At 30.6% G+C, this 17,297-nt stretch overlaps 1 protein-coding gene across 6 annotated transcripts; it reads left to right on the plus strand.

Annotated features, from left to right (window-relative positions):
- The first annotated feature begins 83 nt into the window (after nucleotides 1-83).
- LOC101220281 (type IV inositol polyphosphate 5-phosphatase 3) lies at nucleotides 84-11,003 on the plus strand. Of its 6 annotated transcripts, none has more exons than XM_011658316.2 (11): nucleotides 84-263; nucleotides 4,566-4,615; nucleotides 4,718-4,880; nucleotides 5,120-5,191; nucleotides 5,865-5,937; nucleotides 6,031-6,135; nucleotides 6,403-7,258; nucleotides 7,684-7,868; nucleotides 9,224-9,332; nucleotides 9,875-10,017; nucleotides 10,299-11,003. In XM_011658316.2, the coding sequence occupies exons 2-11, from the start codon at nucleotides 4,586-4,588 to the stop codon at nucleotides 10,498-10,500; spliced, it is 1,938 nt and encodes a 645-aa protein (XP_011656618.1). In that variant the 5' UTR covers nucleotides 84-263; nucleotides 4,566-4,585; the 3' UTR covers nucleotides 10,501-11,003. The 6 variants fall into 6 exon arrangements, with proteins under 6 accessions (XP_011656618.1, XP_004140952.1, XP_031743074.1 ...); XM_004140904.3 differs by having other exon boundaries at nucleotides 4,763-4,880; XM_011658315.2 differs by lacking the exon at nucleotides 84-263 and having other exon boundaries at nucleotides 2,369-4,615.
- The last annotated feature ends 6,294 nt before the right edge of the window (nucleotides 11,004-17,297 follow it).

The following is a 17,297-nucleotide window of genomic DNA, read 5'->3' on the forward strand; positions in this document are numbered from 1 at the left end:
ATATTGAAATGGAAGATATATAATTGGTAGAATAAAATATTGGTCCCTGTTGTTTAAAGGCTGATGCGACCCCCATCGAATTTTTCAGAACCTCTCTCTTTCGCTCCTTTCCCTTCTCTCTTCAATATTATTATATAACCCATCAATTTACCTCTTCTTATTCATCCTTTTTCTCTTCAACAATTTACAATACACAATACCCCCTCTTCCCCACATCGTCATCCACCTCTCTGCGTTCATCTTAATCACCCACTAATTTCCAGGTTTTTCTTCTCTTCTCTATCACCTCTCTCTCTCTCTCTCTCTCTATATATATATATATATATATAATTACCTCTTAGTTAATTACTTTCATTTTTTTTAGAAAACACTTAACTAATCAATTCCCCATTCCTCTTCTTAATTTTCTGTTCTTCGATTTCTTATTAGTTTTAGTTTCCACATATTTACTTATCACCTGAAGTACAGATCCTTCCTTCTTCTTTTTCTATTGTGTTTTGGGTGAGTTCTGTTTAATTCAGTGAAATATATAGTTTGTTTGTTTGTTTTTCCCCCCGGAGAATGGAGTTTAATCATTGTTCTTCCGGCGGTTCTTAGTTTCAAATGGCAAAGAAAGACCAGCAAGCAATCCTCTTCCTTCCATTTCATAAAAGAAAATAGAGAATATCTTTTTAATTATACAATTAAAATTACTCTAAATTTTGTCATTCATTTAAAAATTATTTCAATTACATTTATTTTATTTTATTAAAGTTTCAATGTTCTTCCCAACTCTCCTTAATGTTTCGAAATTCTTAAAAACTACTTTAATGGTAATTAAAGTTTTCTCTCTCTTTTTTTTTTTTTTTTTGTTAAATAGTCATTATTCACTTCAATAAGCTTTTGCAAATGTATAACGAATGGACGAGGCTGAAGAAAAGATAAATGTAACATAAAAATTCTACACTCTTTTTTTTCTTTTTAAAAGATTTTCTACCTAATATCTCCACCAAAAGAAAACTTTATTAAATCACTACTGCCAAGAAAAAAACAACCATGAAAATTCAACCAACAAAGTTAACGTAATTAAGTCATATATATCATCAAAATCAAATAAAAAAATAGTGAAAATTTTAATTTTTTTAAAATTAATTAAATAAACATTAACACTATGAAAATTGAGCTTATAATGAACTAAATTAAAATAAAATAAAGAATTATTGAGTATTTAATTTGTAACATTTTAAAATTGAAAAGGAAATAATATATATATATATATATATATATATATATGAAATATTAGTATATAAATGTATAAAAACATTGATTCCATTTATAATTAAAAAACAAAAATAAAAACAACATCGGGTCTCTCTCTTGCACATGCAAACACAACTTAGTCGGCTATTTATTTGCCCAAAATGAGACGCCTCACTCCATTTTATTTTTCTTATATATATATATATATTAAAAAATTTATTTATTCATTAATTATTATTATTATTGTTATTGTTATTTTGTGTTGAATGGTGTCATGGCTTAGACATTTAAATAAGAGCTAGAGACAAGAAAATGGTGTTTGTTTCTCTAACACAAGGGCCATCCTTTACAAAATGGGCTGTACTTCCTTTTCTTTTGCAGCACAATCTCACAACACACCAAATTCCCTCTTACGGAACAAAATGTACTAACTTTTCTATTCCTACTCATTTCTTCCAACATAATTCAGTCAATAGCAAGAAAAAAATAACTTAATATATATTTCAATTTGACCATTAACATTATTTATTATTTTTAATATTAGTAAAGATATATATAACTAAGTATATAATTTAGTGAAGTAAATATTGAATTATATAAATTAAGTGATTTAGACATCTATACCCTCTCATATAGGATATGGTATTTTTTAATTTTGATTCATAATTTAAAATTCAATACTTTTCATGTTTTTTTTTTTAATTTGCCTTTTAAGTTATTTATTTTATTTGTATTAAGAGATTAAGACTTTTTTTGTTGGATTTGTTAAGTCGAAGCATATGGGGCATCGAAAATATAGTAACTAGAAAACATTAATACAATAGAGTCAATATTGTCAATATTCTAATGATTTTGATAGAACATAAAAAATAATTAAATCAAAGATTAGTTGAGCATGTCATGTGCCAGCTTTTACAAGTGGAAAAGGAACACTATTGAAAAGGTCCCACTTCCATGGCCAAAAGTCTTATTCAACTTTACTATAAATATATATTCTTTCCAAATCTATTCACAACTATAATGTGTTTAAACAACACCCAACCTTGCTTAGAAAAAATATTCAAAAATAAAAACTTCGATAAAATTACTTTTTACAAAAAAAAAAAAAAAAAAAAGTCTATTGGGATTTTGTTCTATAGACAATAATTTGCTATTTAATTTTATAATTTTGAGTATAATTTTCACTATCATCAAATTTTATTTAAAATGATTAAAAGAATATTTTATTGCGGTTTTGAGAATTATATTAAAGTGATGATTAGTGAATTAATCTCGAACATATTCTTATTCATACGAAATTATTACATACAAAATTAAATAATAAATTAAAATTAAAAGCTATGTGATTGTTTTTTTTTTAATGGAAGTAGTGATGACGTCAAAAGATATTCCATGATTCCTTAAGTCGGAAGTAATAATCATTCCACTTTGAAAAGTAATTCTCAAGCAATTACCTTCACGTTGAAAAGTAATTTTTGAATTCTAGAGGTAATTCTTGATTTTCAAAATTCAAAACTAAAAATAAAGTTTTTTTTTTTTTTTTTTTGTTTCGAATCTAAACTTCAAATGATTCTTGCGTAAAAAAATTGTTATACTTTTACTTCTCGTGTTGAGATCAAATTTAACCCCTAAATTTTCTACCATTAAAATTTTATTTTCGAATTTTAAGTTTAACGTTTTTCAATGTTATTTTTAAATTGACATTATAATTATTAACACCAAATACTTAAACCTTTTACATTAGTAAAAAGTAAAATAACAAAATATATAAAATTAAATTCAAAATTTCATTGGTAAAAATATAAGATTTTAAATTGATTAAAAGAGAATGAAGCTCTAAATTTGGAAACTCAAAAGGTGGGTTTTTCCCTTTTTGGTTGAGTTTTAAAATTGTATTTGGAAATAATGAAGTGACAAAAAGTGAAGGTAGTAGACTGGTATGAATCAAAAGATAGAATAATTATTGTCCTTTTTTAACCGTAAAAACTATAATTTTATTAATGTCAACAAAATAAGGAATAACAATAAATAATGATAGATGAAAATGTTGAAACATAAATAGTCCCAACAAATTTCTCTGTGGTACTTGGGGTATTAAATTAAATGTGCATTTACATCCAACAATCCCTTCATAACTAATCCCAATTATTATTATTATTATTATTATTAATTTTTGAGTTTGGGTATTGTAGTTGGAAAAATATGTATGGTTAATCAATTGAATTAAATTTGTGTTGAATTAACTAAATTTCAATTAAATAACAATACTAAAATCAGTAGAATTTACCTGAGTATATCTCAACTTATATTCTTTAAAAACTTGTTTATAAAACCATGTTGTGATATTAAATACGTATATTGATTATGGAATATCAATAAAATCACATATGAAATATTTTTAAGAACAGATCGAAAATCGAGACAATCAATTAAAGTCAAATGTGATCGATTGAAGATAAGGAAGAACTTAATGGGTGTAGATTTGGAAAAAATTATAATTTAAACCAATCCGGAGTGAACTATTCGATAATATTTTAGTGGAAACGAAGTTAAGAGACTGTGAATGCTGATTTAAAATATTTTAAAATGGAAGTAAAAAATAAATACCAAAACAAAATCTTGGATCCAACAATATATATATTTATTGATTAGTAGAAAATAAAAGAGAAAATAGTATTATTGGGGATTGGGAAATAAACAAAGGGTAGGGCATTGCATCGGAATGAGGGAAGCAATGAAGGGAGGGGGAAGAGATATGTGCTGCAACGTGGCGAAATGGAGGTGATAGTGGAATGGTGTTCTAGGATCTTCTACATATCCCGCGTGGAAAAGCGAGAGGTCTCTCTATGCTTTGCCCGCCACCTGCCGTCCAATAACGAAGCAGCCTGTGTGCATCCCTTCTTCAACTTTGACCACTCTACTTTACTATCCATATTCTAAATCTCAAGAGCACCCATAAACCTTTACCCTTTGACCCCACCTCGATTATTCTTAATCATACCTTTATTTACTTACTTTACTAAATTATTTTAAATCATACCAGTTTTTAATTAAGAAAAAAATACTATGGTGTTTGAGAATAATTGTGGATTTTAATTTGATTAATTATTGGTAATTACAGTTGTTTTTGTTTTGTCACATAGAATTGTTTATAATAATTAATAAAAAGCATATGAAAACATTACATCCACTCTCATAGCGCACAACTGCCGAATCAGCATTGGCTAGCTCGTTTAGACCCATTCTTCTTCTTCTTCTTCTTCAATTCGTCAACTACTCAAGCTTTTACTTCGTTATTCTTCTTCCCTCTATTTCTCTCTTCTTAGTTTTATAGCTACCTTATCAGATGAGGCACAATTCCAAGAATCAACCTCAGGTACTTAAACTTTCTCCATTTCTTCTTCTTCCTTCTCCCTCTCGCTCTTTCTTTATGATTTTTCTTTTGTTGTTAATTTCGAAAAGATGAGGAAATTTGCAGAGAACATGGGCTGAAATATGTTGTTTCGGTTGCTCCTGCCTACAGCTTTTCTGGCCCAGAGTGGTCTTGCGTAAATGGCTTAATATCAGCGCTAAGGAGTCGGATTACAGTGCCGATACCGAAGATGATGAAGATTTGAATTCTTCCGATTCTGATACTGAAGGTGATGTTTCTATACCCTTCAAATTCATTTGGGATTTTAGAGTTGTCGGATACTTGAAATTCATGTTTAGCGTGAATGTTAAGGTATCGAAAATGTAATGTGTTTTTTGGTTTCGTGGTTTCTGTTTTTGGTTTGGTGTGATATTTTTGTTCAATCTTCACGAGTTTAATGCAATTCAGTGTGATGTTTTGGGAATGGCTTGTGTTCTGATTTGAATATTTGGTTACTTTATTAAGCAGACTGTCGTGTTAGGGGAAGAGAATCACGCTTTAAGGTAGACAACAGGGATGTACCACTGGTTGATGCTAATGGTAAATTTTGAAGCACACTTTACATTTTTCTAAATTACAATAAATGTACATGAAGTATGTGCCAAAAGATTGGCATTCTGGGAATCTGACAGGAAGATGAGCTTTAATTTACCTAAGAAGGTGTTTGAGAATAGAAATTGATTTAGGGATAAGATACAGTGCGAAAAATCCATTCTCCCTACGAAGAGTAATGAATTAAATCTGATATTTCTCTAAAATTTTGAAATAAATTCATAATTGTTCTTATTTTCAATTTGATTATCTTCAAACGAAGGAAATGGCCTTTCTGGAGGTTCATTGCGAGTGTTTGGACACCCCCGTTTCTTCTATTCAATTACTGTCAGATTTCAGCTACATACCTTTTTGTTTGACTAGTTTAACCTCAACTTCTCATCATCTCCCTATTTTAATTCAAGCCATTTCTACGTTCAAGAGATTTGTTTCCTTAAATATACAAGTATATCTTTCTGAGAAAAAAAAGCTCTATTTGACCGTCAAATCCAATATCCAAATTCCAGAGTCCCATTCTCTCAGTCTCTTTACCTACGATGCATAACGTTATGCTTCTCTCCTAATATGAGGGTAGCTTTCAGCTGTATAAATTGATGCCAAAATTCTATTTGTTTGTGTACTTCAATTCATCGACTTATCATTAAGTTGCTTCAAACTTTAGATGTGCTGCCGAGGTTGAGAAGAAGAAATTCAGAAACGTTTAGGACGCAATATATCAACACAAAAGAAATCAGGTATGATCGACCATTTGGAAACTATAGTAATTTGGAAAAGTAGATTGGTATTTCTTGCTGTTGAGTTGAGCTATTTACTTTATCTCGGTTCAGGATATGTGTTGGGACTTGGAATGCAGGAGGAAAACTACCTCCTGAAGATCTAGATATTGATGGCTGGATAGATACCAACGAGCCAGCTGATATCTATGTCCTTGGGTGAGTTATTTGTTTTTTTCCTTTATTTTTTTTGCTCATTTTCCTTTTTTTAAAAAAATATTTTTGCTGTCTTAATGATTGAATTTTGGACTTCCAATCCATATGATGGTTCATCTTGAATTATATTTATTGGACCAATTTGAGAAAAAAATATTTAGATTGATCTAATGAGTTATGGTACATTTTGTTCACTTATTTATCTTATTATGTTTTCCTCGTGTTTTTTGTTAATTGTTATTAGTACTTAGTTCTGCTTTGCCTTTTCAGTCTCCAGGAGATTGTCCCATTGAATGCTGGAAATATATTTGGTGCTGAAGACAGTCGCCCAGTTGCAAGGTGGGAAGATATTATCCGCGAAACATTGAATAGGGTTAGACCTGCTACAACCAAGATTAAGTGCTTTAGCGATCCACCATCCCCATCAAAGTTTAAACCATCTGACGACATCCCAGATTTAGAGGAGGAGATTCTGCAGGAAAGTGATAGTGACATTGGTGAGGAAGTGCATCCATATGATGAAGAATTCTTTGGCAAGGAAAATGTCAATGGACTAGTAGGTGATACAAATCTAAGCGTGAAGTTCCCCATTTCAGAACTTTCCGCAAATACCAAATCAGGGATACCTGTGGAACAGAATTTAATTAGGCAATATTCTTCTCCAAAGAGATTGGATCGGTTAAATTGCTTACGGACTGAAGACAGCACAGAGAATGATGAGGCTGTCTTGCTACAGAATAAAAGATTAACTAAAATGCTTAGTGGGTCAGAAAGGATTGGTCTGTGTTGGCCCGAGCCTCCACTACACTTACTATCCCACAATGTTTTAGAGAGACCTAACTCATTTAAATCAATAAGATCGTTTAAAACATCCAAGTCCTTCGTGGCATTTAATTCTTTCAAGTCAACCATGAATGACATGCCATCAGGGGTTGCTTTACTTGGAGAAATTGATCTTGAATCTCTGCTAAAACGAAAGAGAAGATCCTCCTATGTTAGAATAGTAAGTAAACAAATGGTTGGTATTTTCCTCACAATATGGGTTCGTAGGAGTTTGCGAAGGCACATTCAGAATGTAAATGTATCTACTGTTGGTGTTGGTGTAATGGGCTACATTGGCAACAAGGTTTGCTCCCCTTTTCATTGTTTTTTTAATGTTTGTTAATCTATAGATCCTTTTGTAGTTACCTTGTTATGCAATCTTGTGAATTCTTATAACTTCATGTTGTCTTGGCTTTCTACTAGAATTTTAATGCAGTGCAATATTATATAGTATGGTGATAGAGACTGGTACCTTGAGATGCAAACAGAGAGATGAAAAATGATAATGGAAGCGACTAATATTTGTCTGTTAAATTTCTTGAATGAAAATGATATTTTAAATGGTTAGATGGTTTGGATTTCTTATGGTTGGCCCTGAATTATTTCTTGTTACATTAAAGCAAACTATTTTAGGTATTATAACCAAGTTTACTGTACTCATAATAAGTCATGAATTTACAGTTCAAGTTGTCTCTATATAATTGATCAAAAAAGCATCCACTTCTTCAGGGATCCATATCTGTCAGCATGTCCATATATCAGACCCTCTTTTGCTTTATATGCACTCACCTGACTTCAGGTGAAAAGGAGGGAGATGAAATTAAAAGAAATGCTGACGTGAATGAGATACATCGAAGAACTCAATTCCATCCAATTAATGGTGTTGGGTTTCCTAAAATAATCCACGACCACGAGTGAGTATACACAAGATCCCTGTTAATATTTTTACATCTAATTGGATTTTGTCTAGCTTCTTCTTCTTTCCTGCATGTTAACTATCCATATTCCCTATATGCATGACATGACCATTGAAGTATTATTTTCCTAGTTTAGTATCTGCCCGTGAACTATACATATTTCCCGTAAGCATGACATGACAATATTCAGAGAAGGCTTACAAGGGAAGAGCTTTTAATTTACACCAGTCAAGCTATGGTTTAGAGCCCTATGCAATCGATTTTTGTCTGTTATTTTCTTCTCTCCCGGCATTTATTGAAATAGAACCCCAACCTTCTTATTTGTCTCATACTGCATATTTTCTGCCTTTTGATCCTAGGTTGGGCTATTGAATTAGACGAATGCATATGACTTTTGTTCTTCCTTCTGACCAGGCAGGAAAATATTTGTCCTCTTCTATGTTCCTGTTTGGTAGGTTTATTTTAGTACATAGTCTGCAACTGCCATGTGCGAAAGGTCTTGATATTAAAAAAAAAAGAACAAAATAAAATGTATTTTCTATAAAAAATATTAACTTTTCCCAATCACCAGACACTTATTTTTCCAAGTTCCAACTACGTGGAACCTTCATGAGTTAGAATAGGGTGTAATTCAGTATCCGCCTTTGACAGTTTACTTGAAGGGTTTTCTACTTCTGTTGTTTTATTATCCACTAATTTGAGAGCTTTTTGAATTTCCTTAGGCTCTATGTTGAATTTGAACTTTCGTTACAGTACATGTTTCTATTTTGGAAAATAATTGTTTCTTATCCGAATTAAAGAAACGGTTTTTAAATTTGTCCAGACGATCTTAGTTATAGAAGGTAAATGGCCACAACATCTCAAATAAAAGCAAACAATGTAATAATAGTCGATTTAGATGGAATTGACCACTTGTTCATTTTGATTACCAGCATTCATTCTACTGAATGCTCTTTCTCATTTTTTGTTCTTGCTATGTAAGATTTGATAGATTGCTTGTTAGATATCTCCCCCCGCCCCCCCCCCCCCCCCCCCCCCCCCCCCCGAGTTTCCAAAGATGCTGTAGTGCAGCACATCAATACCGTGATTGCTGGGTTTTTTGATGATGCAGCTCTATCATATCTTGATTTCTTCTTGAAGAGTTGTACCATTATGTCATACTTTTGTCAAAGAATGTTAACGTAATTTTTTCTGAAGATTAATGGTCAGTCCTGTATGTTATTCTAGCCGCATGGATTGTCCTTGATAGTACTTTAGGTTGATGAAATAAAAACTTCTATTTCTTTCTGACTCAAAGTAGAAACTACAAATTGTGTCCAACTCTTTGACATCTCATTCTCTTTCGTTTGCAGGCGGATAATCTGGTTGGGTGATTTAAATTACAGGATCAACTTGTCTTATGAGAAGACGAGAGAGCTTATCTCGAGAAAAGAGTGGTCCAAATTGGCCGAGAGTGATCAGGTACTTCCATAAAATAATGTCTTGCGGCGTATTCATTCTTTAAAGTAAACACAAATGCCTTGGGTTGTATGTATCACAACAAAACTTCAAAATAGACGACACCTGAACTGTAGGCATTTCTAGAATCAAGCAAAATAACGTCTTCTTATTTAGTGAAGAGGAAACAAGAAACTTTCTTGGGTAAAAGCCATACCCTCAGCCTATCTCAATTCATTAAGGCATATGTCATCAACCAAGAAGTCAAAAATTTGAATTTCACCATTTGTGTTGTTGAACTCAAAAGCCATGTACAAGGCACTTCAGTCTAAATATTTTTTTATCCATTTTTCGGAAACCAAAGTTTGTGATCTTGCTAGGATTCTGCAGATAGTATCTGATTTCAGCTGGAAAAAAAAACAATTACTTAAAAGTACTTTATTATATTGTATCAAGGGGATAGGGAAGTGATTAAGTAGGGGATCTGGAATATGGTTATTTTGAACTGTGAATGATATGACAAAATGTTCTCTTGTTCATTGAATTATTTTCTTATATTTTGTCAGTTATTACGAGAGCTTAGGAAGGGTCGTGCATTTGATGGATGGACTGAGGGAAACCTAAGTTTTGCTCCGACCTACAAATACGAGAACAATTCAGATAAGTATTACGGCGAAGATCCAAAAGTTGGAAGGCGAACTCCAGCATGGTAAGCTTTTATTGTTATAGTACATGTTAATTTCAACATCTGTAGATGGTAATTCGTATACAATCTACAAATGATATATTATGCTCATTTGTGTTACTTTTATTCTCTAGAGATCCTTGGTTAAAATATTTTTATTTGTTGAAACATATCGTGCTCATTTGATATATGAAAATGTAACCATTGAATTTTCACGCACTGGGAAGAAAGATCATATATATTTTGAAATGCTTATAATAGCAATCTCATGCGGGCAATTTCTTGTTTGTGTGCTTCATTTTCAGGTGTGACCGTATACTCTCATACGGCAAAGGATTGAAATTGTGCAGTTATAGGAGGACTGAAATTAAATTTTCTGATCATAGACCAGTGACAGCCACCTATGTGGCCGAGGTCGAGGTTTTCTGTCCTCGTAAGCTACAACGTGCTCTAACATTTACAGACGCAGAGATTGAAAATGAGGAAATAGCATTGGATGTATACTGAATTTTTATCAGTTGCTTAAATACAGCTTTGGTTAGAATTTATCTAATCTTTCATATGCCTCGAATCGATGCTTGATGTTGCGTATGGAGGATTCTTTCAATCAACAAAGATGATTTGGAGTAGCTTTCTCGTGCAACAAGCATTTCAAGGTAAACCCAAAGAGCTCAATCTTTTATATGAAACCAAAATTTGGGCGATTTGGCTAACAAGTTTGTGTTTGGAGATCATGTAGCTCATAAACTTTGTTGATAACTTGTATTTTACTCCATTCTTTGGGTCACATTCTTTCTGTAGTTGATGTGGTTGTGTACATGAGTTATCTCTGTAGGGTTTCATTTACAAAAGATATAGGAATTTACTTCTCTTAGTTTGTTTCTACATGCACAGGTTTTTCCAAGTACATGAGAGCTTAGCATTGTATAGCAATAAAGTTAATTTGATTGATGTAATTTGGAGATTTAAATTTGTGTCATCTATTTATTTATTTTCTTTTTGCTCTTTTATCAATTTTCTTGGAGATTTTGGTGTATTTTAGGGAGGGTAAGGAGGTCCATTATTACTTTTTGTCTTTTAAGTACAATAGGTAGAGATGTTTGAACCACAAATTTTTTGTGTACATTGCTTCATTTGAGTAGTCAACTAGAAGTTGAGATAATATTTATATTAATTGATAGTTTTATGTTTTCCTTTGTTTAAAAAAATATAAAACAACGTTCATCTCTTATCCTTGATAACATAAAAATTTGAATCGTTATTTGACACTGATAGATGGATAGTTGATAGAAAAAAAATAAGTAATTTGAATCAATGGGTTGAATCAAGACTATCATTATAAAATTAAAAATACTTGATTAAAAGTTTTGTTCTAAGATGTCTTTGGAAAGGTGGGTCTAAGACCTTAATACATACATTGATGCATTATTTATTAATATGAAGTGAATGGACAAGTTAGTTCTAAGGTTTAAAATGGTGTTGGTGGGGGAGCATCGATTCTTCCAATACAATTGTTGTAGACTATCATAGGATTAGGCTTGTAGACTTCAAAACCGGGGAAATTGAACCAACTAGTGAAAACATTAGCACAATATTTTCCCATGATTTTGACGAAGGCACAACCAACTCTGCACTCGTCATTACATCAAAACATGGTCGTAGATTTGCTCTATCTTTGTTCACCCACCCATTCCATATCGGTTAATTTTCATCGTCTATGTCCGCCATGGAAGGTTGAACTAAGATTGCCAAATTTATGGCCAAGAAAAGAATCATCAATATTCCTCCCATTGTGTTAGTTCCGTTTGCCATTTCTTTTCTTTTTTGCTCTTTTGGAGTTCTGGATTTCTAATGCTTTTTTTTTTCTTTTGTTTTATTTGATGCAAATATGGTAAGCTATTTATAGATAGGGTGGGAAAGAGAGTAAACATAATTGATAAACATATATTTAATTGCAAAAGAAGTAAAATTAGTAAGTTACATCCATGTATTGAAGAGTGGAGTTAGTGAAATTAACATTTAAATCACTTTAATGAAAAGAGATGGTAACATCCATATTGATCATTTGTCTAACAACAACAACTTACATTTTTCTACATAGTCTATTATTTAATAATAATAAATAAAAGAATAATGTTTTTAATATTTTCTCTTAAATTATTATATTATATAGCTTTTTCTCTTCGAATTTTGGGTGATCATTTTGAGAGTGTTTTACAAGGTTTGCAAGAGAGTTTTTTAGTCCATTCTTTTCTTCTCTTTGCATTATATACCAAATTGGTTTTTATGGAGAATATGAGTCTGTGATGCTTAAGTAACACTTCCTATTTCTGACATTAGACCATGACGTTTCAAACATTATTATTAAATTTCATCCTTTAATGAGAGTGATATTTTATTCTTATTCTTAAATTATGAGTTTTCTTTGATTCACACTTAAATTGTTTTAGTTACTTACTTGCTTTACTGCCATGCATGATTTCAGAACCCATAGTTGTGTGTCTTGAATTGATTACGTAATTTTAACCAAGATTACTGAATATCTTGAGTCATGCATGTGTGTTTTCTATAACTTTTTCATGAAAATATAGTTTCTACGATAAACTCTAGGATAAAAAAAACAAAAATCGTTTAGTTATAGCTATTTCTTCTAATTGATTTTGTCTCGGTTGTATATGTATACTTATTGATAAACATGAATAATACTATCATTACTTTTCAAAAGAATAATTAAGTAGACCTTAAGATCATGTTTGGTTTTACAAGGCCAAAATTATTAAAATTGTAATTGGATGATTTTGGACGAGACTAACTTAAATTAGAGTCTTTGGTAAGCCTTCGTTGTTTTTTCGTAAATTTAATTTTATGTTTATTTTTCACACTTATTGGTTTTCGTTGGAATTCAAAAGGATACAACGCACTCATTTTACTGCAAGTAAGTATTTTTGAATATGTCTCTATCAATGTTATCTACTTATCTCTTTGGGTTCACCATTCTTAGATAGACAAATGAAACTCTTTTGTTCTTTATGGTCTTCATAGACCATCATTAATCACTTTTTACTCCAATGTCAACAACTCCAAATTTGTTGTTTCTATATATTTTTAAACAATTTCTCTGTTTGGTATATTCATATTTTATCCCATAGGTAGTGAAAAGTATTTATTTAATTAATAATAATATTACAACAGTGTCAATTCACTCATCAAACATAAAAATCAAATGGATTTATCGTGCTCTATACACACATGGGTGTATCGTTTATTCATATAATAAAATATAAGAGTTACTTCTTAAGCTTTAAATAGGTGTGGGTGGGGGCGCACTAAGTCGCGTAGCACAATTATTATAAACCTTCATAGGGTTAGGCTCGTAGATTTCCAAATCAGGAAATTGGTACCAAAAAGTAAAAGTTTGTGCACACTTCTTTCCCATGACTTTTACGAAGACACAACAATTCAAATCCAATTCCTTCTTACTTATATTGAAGTAGTAATTGTATAGTTCCACTTGACATTTTGCACTTCTCATCCTATCCAAACATGGTCGTAGAGTGAATGCTCTATCTTCGTCTAACCAATCATTCCATATGGATGAATTGTAGTCTTCGTCTACCCCAGAAGATTGAACCAATTTTGCCAAGTTTATTGCGGATAAGAGAATCACCATTGCCCTCATTGCGTTGGTTTTGATGTTTGCCATTGCTAAGTATTTGTTGTTTTGGAGTTTTGTTTTTTTTGGAATGAGTTTGTGTTTTATTCAATGCAAATCTCTAAAGCTATTTATAGATATGGTGAAAAAGAAAGCAATAAATACATGAAGATGTTCAATTACAAAGTAATTAAATAATATTTGTAAGTTTCATATATATATATATTTATATGTCTTGCTCAAAGGATTTAACTTTAATGAAGTTAAATATTCTCTCATGAAGTAAGTTAAATTAACAATTAAAGTACTTTAATGAAAAGGAGATGTAACATCCATATATCAATATGTAGTACTTTAATTAGAATATATTCACAATTTGCTGCATCTAACCAACCTATTTTGTCTTGTTTAACTTTGATGCTAATTTTTTTTCTATTTATTTTTAGCATTATTTTTCTAAAATTGATTAATGATGGAGAGTTGGAATGTAAAAATAAATATTTATATAATTTTGGATTTTTGGTCAAACAACTCCAAAATTTCACTTTCCCATCATCCTTTTTACTTTTGGAGAAAGTTTTCAAATTAGGTCAAAAAAAAAAAAAAAGAAAGAGGCATACCCCAAGTGTCAACTTTTTTTTGCCATTTTAAACAACGTGATTTTCACATTGAAAGGGGAGTTTTGTTTAGAGAAAAAAAAGAAAGAAAAAGAAGGGCTACAAAATTTCAAACCGTAGAAAAAATTTCAAAGAGAAATAGAAAGACGTTTTTTCCATGGTTAGTAGAGAGTTACATTAGATAAAGTTTTAATCTCTTCCCTTCTAGTTAATATTCTTAAAGTTTGAGAGTTTTAAGAAGCTTCCAACTTGAGAAAAAACTTACAATTTTTTTTCTCTTTCTTAAGCTTTACTTTCAAGTTTGTAACAAAAAGGAAGCCAATATATTTATCTTGTTATTGTTCTTCTCTTAAAAAAAGATCTCTTTTTATATTTTTATGCCCTTTATCATTTTTTTTTAAAAAAATTATTATGTTTTATCAATTTTATTTGTATGTATGTTTTTATTTATTCATTTTCTTTATGTTTATATATTTTAGGGTTTTTTAAAAATATATAACAAATTGACAAAATATTTAGATTGTATAGAACATTTTTGAAAATGGAAAAAACTCACAATGGAAAATACCAAAAACGCCTCATTCAACACGCAATTAATCGATCATACGCACGAGTGTAATTCTTCTTCTAAACGATCGTGTTAAGCAATCGTGAAGAAAATGATACACGATCGTGTAGGTAGTATCAAAATCGGTCACACCCTCGCGTGTTATTCTTTTTCTAAATGATCATGATACACGATCATAGGAAATGATACACGACCGCATAATTCATGTGATACACGATTGCTAGTTCATGATAAAAGATGATTTTGAAATAAAGCCCCTAGTAAACGATGTCGTAGATGATGATACACAATCGTGTAGTTTATGATACACGATTGTGATACATGATCGTGTAGTTTATGTTACATGTTCAAGTAATTCATGATAAACAATGGTTTTTAAAAGCCTTAGTTAAACAATCGGGTAGATCATAATATACGATCGTGTAGAGTTCATGATACGACTGTGTAGTTCATGATAAACGATGGTTTTGAAAAGTCTTAGAGTAAACGATCATATAGTTCATCTTTGTCCAATCCACTAAAAAAAATAATACAAGATTGATGATTAATTGAAAACAAAGATAATAATAGGAGAAATATAATGAAAAAGAATAATAATAATTGTAGAACCATTACGATGATTTCAAAAAGAATATATAAAAGAAAAATTGCAAAAGAAAAAGAAAAGGAGAACAATAAAGAAGATGGAGAGAGGAAGAATGAGGAAATCGAAGCCGCACGATGTTCAAAAGCGACAAGGGCAAACTTGAAATATTTTTTAAAAATTGCCGATTACATGAGCTTTTTATTTTGTTACACGGGTCATAAATATTTTTGGATTTTGTTGGATTATTTAATTTTTTCAATATATAGTCTAATGTTTTCTCAATATATAGTCTAATTAATGGATTTTCTTCCATTTATTTTAGGGGATCATTGCTTTGAATACTGGAGTGATGAGGATAAAATAAGACATTGTTTTAAAAAGATGTAATTTTTTCTAAGGACGTTTTCAATTTAAGTTTTTTGAATAAAAAAGGAAAAGAAAATTGTTGTTTTTTTTACGAGTGTTAAGGGGTGCTAACACCTTCTCATTACACAAAAAACTCTTGCACTCAACAACTCCAAATTTGTTGTCTCTATATATTTTTAAACAATTTCTCTGTTTGGTATATTCATATTTTATCCCATAGGCAGTGAAAAGTATTTATTTAATTAATAATAATATTACAACGGTGTCAATTCACTCATCAAACATAAAAATCAGATTTATCGTGCTCTATACACACATGGGTGTATCGTTTATTCATATAATAAAATATAAAAGTTACTTCTTAAGCTTTAAATAGGTATGGGTGGGGACGCACTAAGTCGTGTAGCACAATTATTATAAACCTTCATGGGATTAGGCTCGTAGATTTCCAAACCAGGAAATTGGTACCAAAAAGTAAAAGCTTGTGCACACTTCTTTCCCATGACTTTTACGAAGACACAACAATTCAAATCCAATTCCTCCTTACTTATATTGAAGTAGTAATTGTATAGTTCCACCTGACATTTTGCACTTCTCATCCTATCCAAACATGGTCGTAGAGTGAATGCTCTATCTTCGTCTAACCAATCATTCCATATGGATGAATTGTAGTCTTCGTCTACCCCATATGGTTGAACTAATTTTGCCAAGTTTATTGTCGATAAGAGAATCAACATTGCCCTCATTGCGTTGGTTTTGATGTTTGCCATTGCTAAGTATTTGTTGTTTTGGAGTTTTGCTTTTTTGGAATGGGTTTGTGTTTTATTCAATCCAAATCTGTAAAGCTATTTATAGATATGGTGAAAAAGAAAGCAATTAATGCATGAAGATGTTGAATTACAAAGTAATTAAATAATATTTGTAAGTTACATAGATGTATATATATTGATGAGTGAAGTTAGTGAAATTAACATTTAAATCACTTTAATGAAAAGAGATGGTAACATCCCTATTGATCACACGGGCATGTTGTATAGATGTTAATGGGTGTAAGAGCTAAGTATTCTAACAACAACTTATATTTGTCACAATATATTGAAATTGATATGCATTTGTCTTGAAATTTTTTTTGAAAAAAATGGATGTTTTCAAAACTATTAGGGTATAGGGGTGGATTTTTCTGTCATCTTTTGTGGCGGGCATCATTTCTATAAATTATCCTTTTTAAATATTATTAGAATGACTGCTACTTATTATTATTACTATTTCTATTATTATTATATTATATTATTACTTTTTTTTAATTTTTTTTAATTTTATAACTTTTGATATCGTATAGATTCAATATTTTAATGTTCCATTTTGTTACAAAAAAAGATATTTAGTAATTTTAAATTCATGAAAAATAGAAATTATTTGTTATAAAATATAAAGGTAATTGGAGATGGAAGGATAAATTTAAGGATGAATATAAATCAATAATAAACCAATTGTGTGTATATGTGTGAGCGTGAA

Source organism: Cucumis sativus, chromosome 6, assembly GCF_000004075.3.
Source record: "Cucumis sativus cultivar 9930 chromosome 6, Cucumber_9930_V3, whole genome shotgun sequence".
NCBI lineage: Eukaryota > Viridiplantae > Streptophyta > Magnoliopsida > Cucurbitales > Cucurbitaceae > Cucumis > Cucumis sativus.

Coding starts and splice junctions, on each gene's coding strand:
- LOC101220281 (XM_011658316.2), top strand. CDS start 4,586: ATGAGGCACAATTCCAAGAATCAACCTCAG. Junction 7,259..7,683: donor TGGGCTACATTGGCAACAAG/GTTTGCTCCCCT, acceptor CCACTTCTTCAG/GGATCCATATCTGTCAGCAT. Junction 10,018..10,298: donor GGAAGGCGAACTCCAGCATG/GTAAGCTTTTAT, acceptor CTTCATTTTCAG/GTGTGACCGTATACTCTCAT.